General features: G+C 34.3%; 1 protein-coding gene across 1 annotated transcript; it reads left to right on the top strand.

The window, feature by feature from the left end:
- Positions 1-2,693: 2,693 nt before the first annotated feature.
- On the top strand, positions 2,694-10,252 carry LOC107041787 (ionotropic receptor 75a). The gene is made up of 9 exons (XM_015262525.1): positions 2,694-2,840; positions 3,352-3,509; positions 4,514-4,822; positions 4,899-5,023; positions 6,104-6,498; positions 6,577-6,788; positions 8,171-8,323; positions 8,409-8,524; positions 9,855-10,252. The coding sequence occupies exons 1-9, from the start codon at positions 2,696-2,698 to the stop codon at positions 10,093-10,095; spliced, it is 1,854 nt and encodes a 617-aa protein (XP_015118011.1). The 5' UTR covers positions 2,694-2,695; the 3' UTR covers positions 10,096-10,252.
- Positions 10,253-10,494: the final 242 nt, after the last annotated feature.

Below are 10,494 nucleotides of genomic sequence, written 5' to 3'. Positions count from 1 at the left end.
CCGCTCTTTCATTTGAGTCAAAAAAAACATTCATATCTTGTCTGACATCTCTGTTACAAACTCTGGTCATCAACTCTGGTTTTCAGTTGAAATTGAAATTGTTAATTTACACAATAATAGGATTGCATTGACGATTTTTTCTTAACTCGCAAAAATCTTCAAACAATTTGCTATCGATTGGTGATAAAATTTTTTGGAAATAATGAAATAGAGGGGATAACGCCTTTTTTTTCAGAGGTGATTTTCCAAAAATTTATTCTAAAAAAAGTGCTAACTAGCAAATGTTTTTTATTAGCTCGCAATTTTCTTCAAAACTACTTCAATGAGGAAAAAAATGAAAATTTGGAATATCTATACATGAGGGGCTAATTGATCGGATCTTAATTTCCAAATCCGCAAGTTTTTCTAAAATATGACAACATCGGAACTTCGAGTACAACAATAAAAAACAATACTGAAATGAATGAGTCGAAGAGGAACTACTACTGTCAGCTACAATGTGAGGGTTTGAACAAGTTCCTTCTTAAATCAAGAATTTTTTTTTGGGTGTCATTATGTCAGTTAATTTTTCTCGCGACACCAATTAAGATTCACAAAAGTTAAAAGCCAAAGGCTGAGTACGTAGTTACTAAGGTATTATAAGCTGTTGTTATATTTTGTTAAGAATATATCTTGTATATATAAATTTATCACTAAATTTTTATTAAATTGAATTAAATTTCTTACGAATCTATGTTTTAAACATAAAACTTGATTTCAACTTACGTAATATTACAAGCATTGACTCTTTGGTTCATAGTAATGCTTGTTAGGTACAATGGTTGTCGTCAAATTTTCCAACTGAGCGGGAGACACTGAGGAAAAACCGCGAGTGCAAGTGGTTTTATGACTGCACCAAGGGTTTAACGTGCAATACGTGTAGACCTTGATCTACAACTTCCCTCTCCATAGCTATTAGTCACAATGTTTCGGGGGTACTCCATCCCGTCAACATTGATTCATCAAAATTTGTTTGGAAGTGGACTTTATCATTTCTGACTAATTAATGAGATTATTTCAGGAGTTCCAATTTCTCCCCACAATCTTCTATTGAATTATTTAATTTGACTGAATTATGTATTTATTTTCATGACTAATTGTCAATAACCATCTTTTACTAATAAGAAACTATCTGGGCGTCGTTTCTATAAAAAGTTATATTCAAACGCTTGTGATCAATTATTTTAATTCAATAAAATTTATTTTATTTGATGATGTACAATTAAGATTGATAATTTTAGCATGTTTTAAAATTTAATTTACGTTAATAAATTTTTTTTTATAATTCGAACTTCTCCAGATTGAGAATTTCAAAATGATTTTCAATTCGATCAGTTGCTATTTCTTGAAAAACATTTTTGCGACGAATTTTAAAAAATAGAAAATATTATTCTAGATTTATTTATCAGTGAAATTCTCTAAAGAAGATACGCGCAAATGTCTCTTGGCAGTTAGAATTTTCTGTTTATATCCCTTATCCGCTGGGCATCTGTCGATAACCGCAGTTCTTTATATGACTGTAAAAAACCCGTAATGTAGGTAATAAATATAAAAAAAATGTAAAACTCAACTGACGTTACATACCTTTTGGGAAAAGGCCTATGTGCAAAGGTAAAGTTCTACGTCCAAATTGAATAAAATATTGTTCACAATATTCATTGAAGAAATTCCCGAAAAAATATATTCAACAATGAAAGATCCCAGAAAATATGAGGATATGGCAAAATTTTCGATTAAACTGAAATCTTGCTTGAAAAAAAGTTTCTAACTTGAACAAAGTGCTTGGATATCCTTAAGCCCGTTGAGGCATGCGGTTGAATAGAAACTGAGGAGCACGCACTCAAATGCACTTTCCCCCAGCTGCGGGTGAGTCGAAAATTCAATGCCTAGAACCACGGAAACTTCAAATTGCCTATGTGGGTACCCTCTGTGTACTTTGCATATTAAATCGACTGAAAAGCACAAATCACATGGTCCCACTATAATCTACGCTTTCTGCAAATCATTGGCTTGGCTTCAAACTACCATTCTGTAGAATTATAAATTAAAAATTTTCAGTTCCTAATAAATATCTGAAAACGATGAAAATTTGACAAATTATCGATTTTTTAAAACATAACATTGACAGAAATTTTGATTTCTTTTCATTTTCAAATCTAAATATTTCGTAGAAAAAAGTCAACATTCATTCAACAATATTCATTCTGCTGAGATTGCATCCCCTGCAGAGATTGTTAAATTTTGTGACTTCTTTGCTTGAATTTCTCAAAAGTAGAGAATAAAAAAAATCGCAGAAAATAATCATCAACTTTATGCTGATGAACTTCTATAAAAATTTGACGATAGACCAATCCGCATCGGAAAATCAAAACCCGTCAATTGGTTTCTATTCAATATAGGTCTATTCAAATAGAAGTGAAGAAAAACAGCTAAATTTTGCAATAGAATCCGTCAAAAACTAATAGAAATGTCCACAAAAATTAGTAATGAAAGCCTTCATGATTGTATGTTCCTCCCCGGAATTCGCCATATGTGCATAAGTATACACCTTGCATAATGCAATACGCGTGGATATCGGCTCGCCCACTGGGGTGAGTTTGAAGTTTAGAAGGGACATCTCCACTGTGTTATTGCCCGTTGAATTTATGAAGACATTATGGGCACATTTGCTTGGTTATTCGTATCAGTCACTCTTATCCAGCTCTGCCGATCGGACAAAATTCTGGCTGATTTCATCAGGGACTATTATGAAGCGAGCAATATCCATCAAATTGTCATATTCGCTTGTTGGGATTATGCAGGTATAACTGGAATAAACTGCAATATTTCTCGATAAGACACATTCCTACTAATGAGTTGACTCAATTATAGACCTCCAATTATCATGTTTATTCTCGCAATCCATGATTCTTATTCTTAAATATTTTCGAAGTCTCGCCGATTGCAAGTCTCGCCGATCGATTCGCCGTGTTGTGCCATTAGGTTTTTTTATAAACGATGATAGTATACGATAAAAATATTACGATAATACTTTATTATTTTTTATTTATTTATTTCATACTGTTCTGGTACATGGTACCATTATACCGGGGGTAAGATATGAAAATGAACTTGCTTACATGGACACAAAAATCAAAAGGAATCAATAATCAAAAGCAGTAAATAGTGAGTTAATTGGTAAGATAAGCTGAACATAATTCTGGCAAAAAGACAGACAGTCAGGCGCTGCAGGGAGGATATTAACGTCAGAAATCTAATATAACACTATTTGCAGAGCGCGCGGACTAATCTAGAAATGAAATTTCTCCGCAGTTGACATATCGCGGAACATCATGGGCCTTGATACAGCTATTACTTATCAATCAACAGCAGATGATGTCGATTTGACAGATATATTGCGTGTCAATTATTACCATTTGGGAATCGTGTTGGATTTTGATTGTCCCTTCAGTGAAAATATTATTGACAAGGTAACTTGTCCCATATCAAGACTATACGCATGAAAACATTCGCTAGAAAACCTAGCGAATTCGCTAGAAAATTCTGTAGGAATTCTATTGGAATTCGATTGAAAAATACTCTTTTTTTTTGCGCTGATTCTATTGGGTATTTAATAAGAAAAATTCAATAGATTTCAAATTTCTGTTTGAATTGTTCTCCTAGATTTTTTCTATTAGAATTATTGGGCACACATTTTCTTAGTTATTTCCGCTGGATTTTATTTTACTTTGCATTGAACAATCCGAGTGGAAAAAACTTGGAAAATTGATGCCCAAGCATTCTTATGGAAAAAATCTCAAGAGAAAAATTCAAACAGAAATTTGAAATCTATTGACTTTTTCTTATTGAATATCCAATAGAATCAGCGCAAAAAACGAATAGAATTCCAATAGAAATTCTATAGAAACCCCCATAGAATTCCTATAGAATTTTCTAGCGAATTCCCTTGGTTTTCTATTGAATTTTTNCTAGAAAACCTAGCGAATTCGCTAGAAAATTCTGTAGGAATTCTATTGGAATTCGATTGAAAAATACTCTTTTTTTTTGCGCTGATTCTATTGGGTATTTAATAAGAAAAATTCAATAGATTTCAAATTTCTGTTTGAATTGTTCTCCTAGATTTTTTCTATTAGAATTATTGGGCACACATTTTCTTAGTTATTTCCGCTGGATTTTATTTTACTTTGCATTGAACAATCCGAGTGGAAAAAACTTGGAAAATTGATGTCCAAGCATTCTTATGGAAAAAATCTCAAGAGAAAAATTCAAACAGAAATTTGAAATCTATTGACTTTTTCTTATTGAATATCCAATAGAATCAGCGCAAAAAACGAATAGAATTCCAATAGAAATTCTATAGAAACCCCCATAGAATTCCTATAGAATTTTCTAGCGAATTCCCTTGGTTTTCTATTGAATTTTTTCATACGTGTATTCATCATAATCAATTTCATGATTTTCTTTGCATGGTAAGTTTTCCAACCATCTTCCGTTCAATGAGTCCTACCACTGGCTCGTGTTATCAAACTTATCACCAATACCCGAGGATTATCTCGAGGGTCTGGCGCTCACAGTAGCATCAGAATTAACATCAGCAATTCGTGATGGGAATCAATTCCAACTGTATGACATTTACAATCCGAGTTATCGTCATGGTGGTTCTGTCAACGTCATTGACAAGGGTCAGTGGACTCCCAATAATGGACTGCATGATCAATTGAGTCAATATAAATACACACGTCGAGCTGATTTACAGCAATTGTGCCTGAATTTTTCAGTTGTGGTACGATGCATCTCTTCTGAGTGTTTATAAACTATTTCCACTTCAATGCCTTGATTACAACATTTCTGTGTTCTAGCTGTACTACCCAGCTTTACCAGACTTCATGACTTACTTATCGACATACATGAATATAAAAATGGACACTATGACTCGAGCCCACTATCCTGTGGCAATGTACCTTCAAGATATGTATAATTTCAGGTAAATCTTGAGGCGAATAGAATAGAGATGCACTGACAAAAAACATTACTTTTACTAACGAATTATTTTCTTGGGAGAATTTTTTTTTAGGAGTGTATTTCTCCAGTAGTCACTTTCAGGTGGTCCAAGTGATGGTGGTCCATATGACGTTGAATAAACTCCATTGACAATTATTAATATTTAGAAGTATTCCAAATTACTTTTCATAAGAAAATCTCAAACTTGAAAAAATTGAAAAATAATGAAGGGTGTTCATTCAAGATCACATGCCGCATGATCATCTCATAATTCAACATAATTGTAATATTGGAGATGGACAATTATTAATTAATTGATTAATAATTGTTCAATAATTGAGACAATTATTAATTGATTCTTCTTGGAAAAATCGAAAAAATTATTATCCGTTTTTCAAACGCTTGGTAGGAAGGGCCTCTCTAGGTAGTTCGGTCGACCGGTCCGGGTAGAGCGGTGAATTACTGTTTGAAAAAATTTCCAGTACCACGGAGGGACACTCGCTACTCGACAAAGACCGTTGTAGAGCCATTTGACTTTTCACCAAACCTCATAACTACGAATTGCCACTAGGTCAAATATTTTCGTGAAACTTTCAATGGCCTATGCTGCCTCGAAAAACGCCTCAAAAAATCTGAAAAAATTTATATTATCTTTCCACATGGTCTAACATCTTTTGCACACATGCACGAAGTGAATTTCATAAAAGATCACTACGGGAGGCTGATTAATGTACATGGACCACCTGGGAATAACTGGCCTGGAAAAATACGCTCTTAAAAACAAATTCTTTTCCCAAGACAATGATTCCTTGATAAGTCATTTTTTTCCTCAGTGTGCGCAAAAATGTTATGACACGTCACATGACCGTCACATGATAGAGGTCATTTATGACAATTTATGTCACATGACCAAATTATGATATGACAGTCATATCACGACTAAATGGATGATCTGCCATAAAATTTTCGTCACGACTTTTATACAACGGTTATAAATTTGTCATATGACGAGAAAAAAATAAAACTGTAATAACTCTGTTATACTTATCGAGCATATTCACAGTATGAAAATACATCAAGCAACAACTTGGGGCTATCTGGTCAACGGATCGTTCAATGGACTCATTGGAGACATAATATCAGGTTTCATTGACATGAGTCTCACTCCATTCGAGTTTCATCAGAGCCGAATGGATTTCGTAGAATATGCTGTAGAAACTTGGTACGCTGACGTTGCGTTTACATTTCTCCATCCAAAGACATCAACCCTGTGTAACAATTTCTTGAAACCTTTCACGAATGATTTGTGGTGGATGATTTTATTGGTGGCCGCTATCTATTGGGCTTTGTTACTGCTTTCTTTGATATTAGAGCAGCATTATGAAGCTAAAACCCAAGACACCGAGATGAATGTGAGTGACACCGGTCTTACAACTGTGGCAGCATTATCTCAGCAAGGTGAAAATCAGTTTCGAATTGATAATTTTTCGGTAAATTTTTTGTGCTATGAATCGTCAAATTGTTTTTCATCCACAGGATTGAGCGATAGCCCGATTTTTTTCTCTGGACGAATCATATTTCTTTCACTATTTTTCTGGGCTCTTCTTCTCTATCAATTCTATTCAGCAAGTATTGTCAGTTCTCTAATGACCGTTCCTCCTCGATGGATTAAGACTATCAAAGATCTCAGTGACAGTGATTTTCAAGTGGGTTCGCATTTTGTGCAATACTACCATAATTTGTTCAAGGTAAATTGACTTTTTCTTATCGAATATCCAATAGAATTCCAATAGAATTCCAATAGAAGTTTCTGGCGAATTCGCTAGATTTTCTGTTGAATTTTCTCATACGTGTATTCTTTGGCAACTGCCCTCCTGCAACCTTGCGTACCTTCCAAACCCTCTCTCTCTCTCTCTCTCTCTCTCTCTCTCTCTCTCTCTCTCTCGCATTTTTCTTCATTCACTCAAATATTACCCTCCCCTAACATTCTTCAGGTACACGTGTACACCTCATGTCCACCAACCTTGCCCAAAACCCAAGAACTGTTCTTTTTTTAATTACTTTCCTCAACTCTCCCGTCTACAGTTTTATTGCACACTCAGATCCCACAGTCGCAACTTTTTTTTTCATAACCTGGGTTTTCCTCGTCATTTCTCTTTTCACTTCGATATTATATTTTCTTCCGAGTGGGCCACGTGAGTTGAGATGCCTGGGAGAATTGAGCAATCTTATCTTTCTTATATAAAAAGGAGATGTCACACGGTTATTCCTAAATGTCTGAAAGAGAAATCGTATACATGATGATGATACTGATTTTGTTGATGACGTTGATGGTATTGATCATTGATGGTGATAGTGTGAGTGATTTCCAAGGAAGTATGTATTAGTTCTCAATTGAAGTGTGGGATATTCGGTAAGGATCGAAGGGTTCTGTAAGGTATAACACTCGGAATTATTATATATCGTATTAGAATTTATTCACAGCAATGTTAGTTTGGTTTACACCATGAGAGCTGGAATAGTGTGCTCCTGCGACAACGGTATTAATCCACCGATCGATGATGTCCGAATTATTGCGAATTGTCGCGAGGTGACGTAATGAGGATTCGGCTGCTAAGACGAGCTCGAATACAATAGATTGAAATAATGCGAAATAAATATAAGTAGCTTCGCTACATCTTAGTTTTCACGGATTTCGAAGAATTTCTCATTAATAATACTGCTACGGAATCGATTGGTTTAATCTATTCTCTTCTCCTCTTTTGTAAAATAAAAAGAAAGATGATTGTCATTCTCTAATGTTCGGGAATACCTTCATGCGTTATCCATTTTTGTTCTATGATTGATTCTGAAGAACTGTCAATAAATACGCCCCTTCGATTTGTCCTGAATTATTTCTTAATTAAATACAACAATACTATAGATGTTCGAATACGTGAAAGAACATATTGATTCCAATCTACTCAAATATTAACACGATGAATCATATAAAATCTATCGAATAGTCCGGCGCGCGGAGTGCGTCTTCGATTTTGTTGCAGAAAAATTACTTGTCGCAAGTAAATATATTTCAGATATTAGGAATTTTGGGTCTCAGTGCAGTTTCTAGATGAGTGGCTTATATTTTCAGACATCAACTGATCCTGACGTGATTGAATTATACAACAGAAAAATTAAATCACATCCGAATTCCTTTCTATCAGTGGAGGAAGGTTTCCGCAAGGTACAAGATGGCGGATATGCATATCTCACGGAAACCACTGCTACCTACCCAGTATTGACGGTGAGGGAGCACGTTTAAAAAACTTCTATCGAAGTTATACACCAAGTGCTATTTTGGGCCCTTATTGTGGTATTGAATGTTGTAGAGTACATTTTCTGAGGATCAGATATGCGCAGTTGAAGAAATACGTCTCAGAAAACCTCGGAGTATCTCATTGATTATGCCGAGAGGTTCACCATTCAAAAAAATTATGAATTATGGGTCAGTTGAATTTTGACACAGATAGGGGAGGGTGGGGTAAAATGGACACTTTAGACTTTTTTAAAATTATTCATAAGTCAGAAACAAATTTATCAATTGAGCTCAATTAAGGCTCGTCACAAAGCGAACGAATTGTTCTTTGTATTGAAAAAAAAAATTAAATTTTATCAGCATTTGAACCCCTTATTCACATTTTAAAAAACGTCAAAAGTTTCCGCTTTACCCCAACCTCTCCTACATTGATTTAAGGATGTTTAGCCATTTTCAACAAATCTTATTTTTTCATGTTCAAGAAAAAATTCTACAATTTAATTCTAAATAACGTCTGAATAAAATGAAAATTTGTCTGAATTTCAAATATGAATTAAGATGTTTGAACACCTGTTCGTCTGAAATTCATTTTCATTTTATTCAAACGTTTTTTATAGTGTCTGAAACATGTCTATGAAAGATGTGTGAAATTCAGACATTCGTTTTTGCTGTGAGAACAGATGAAACCAACTTCTTTGATATTAAAAAAAAATTAATCGCAATAGTCTCGCCAGAAATGAATAAACAAATTTTTCATTGTACACGGGCTCTTATGGGATTCACGTTGAAAATGAATAATTCACCTACTATAAGACTCTAAAAATAGAAATAAAAATGGAAGGTAATGTGCAAAACTATACTGAATCGAATGGTCAGAAAAAAATTTGGGGTACCCGCGCAAAAACAGAAAATATTTGAAAGATTCCATCTCACATAAGCGCACATTAGTGCATGCGTTTGGACATTTTGCCCACTCCATTTCTAAATAATAAACGTGGGTTGGTGGATTGAAATTTTCATCAAAATAAAGGGAATAACTTCATCTCTCAGTTGAAAAAAAAATCAATTTTTTTTAAAACTTGCGATTTTGGATAAACATTCTTAAAAATTCCCTTTGTAGTCATTTTTAACTTGCTATTATTTTGAGTGAAACACGAATTGTTTGACCACACGGAGAGAAATGTGCAGTAAAAATTACGGAACTCACAGGTCGCTCACTGATTACGAAATCCTCAGAAAATATAAGTGACGGTATCGTAATTTTTCACAGAAGATTCAGGTAAAAATTACGGAACGCTCTGGAAAAATTCCGTAACTTTAGGTAAAAATTACGTGACAGTTTCGTAAAATTTCCTACAACCACATTTCGCTCCGGAATTACGGAAAAGATACGTAATTTTTGTTGAATATTTCTCTCCATGCACATATTCATTTATTTCCATCGAATTTAATATGTTGAGACACCTTTTTTGTTTATACATGAATCGAGTAATAACATTGAAATGTTCTTGTCTCCCAGAATGCGGAAGATTGTACAAGCGGGGATAATGCGTCGTTTGCAAAAAATATGGCGTGGTACTCGTCCCCCGTGTCCTGAGAACTACAATGATAGACCTACTCCCATGGGCATGACGGAATTCAGTCCTGCACTATTTCTTCTATCTATTGGTCTGGCCATCTCTACCGTAATTTTGATGATGGAAAATTTGTACTTTTACATCGAGAATCAACGTTACTCATCACCAATCGATGAGGAGTGATTAATACGGGATAATGGTTTCGACGATAGGAATACGGAAGTCTTTGATTGACGTTCCATTTTTGGCATTAGTATGCAGTATAGTTTTTGAAAATATGTAAAGTTTTGACGATTTCATGAATCTGTTAAGATTTTACATTTAAAGTCCATGTTATTGTAAAGTAGTGAATATTGTACAAAATATAATTTGAGACCTATGCGAGTGGTGATACATCAATTATTTTTCGAATACCATTCTGCTAATAATTTATCGAGAATTTCCGTGACGCCTGTTCGACAACTGTTTACACGTGAATCATGCGTGTAAATGTACTTTTTTGAAAATTCCAACATGTATGAAAAAATTCCATAGAAAACCTAGCGAATTCGCTAGAAAATTCTACTGGAATTCTATGGGGTT

The sequence above is a fragment of the Diachasma alloeum genome, unplaced genomic scaffold, assembly GCF_001412515.2.
Source record: "Diachasma alloeum isolate Michigan unplaced genomic scaffold, Dall2.0 Dall_scaffold_00379, whole genome shotgun sequence".
NCBI lineage: Eukaryota > Metazoa > Arthropoda > Insecta > Hymenoptera > Braconidae > Diachasma > Diachasma alloeum.
Note: the sequence above shows the minus strand (reverse complement) of the source record. Positions and strands in the feature narration are given on the sequence as shown.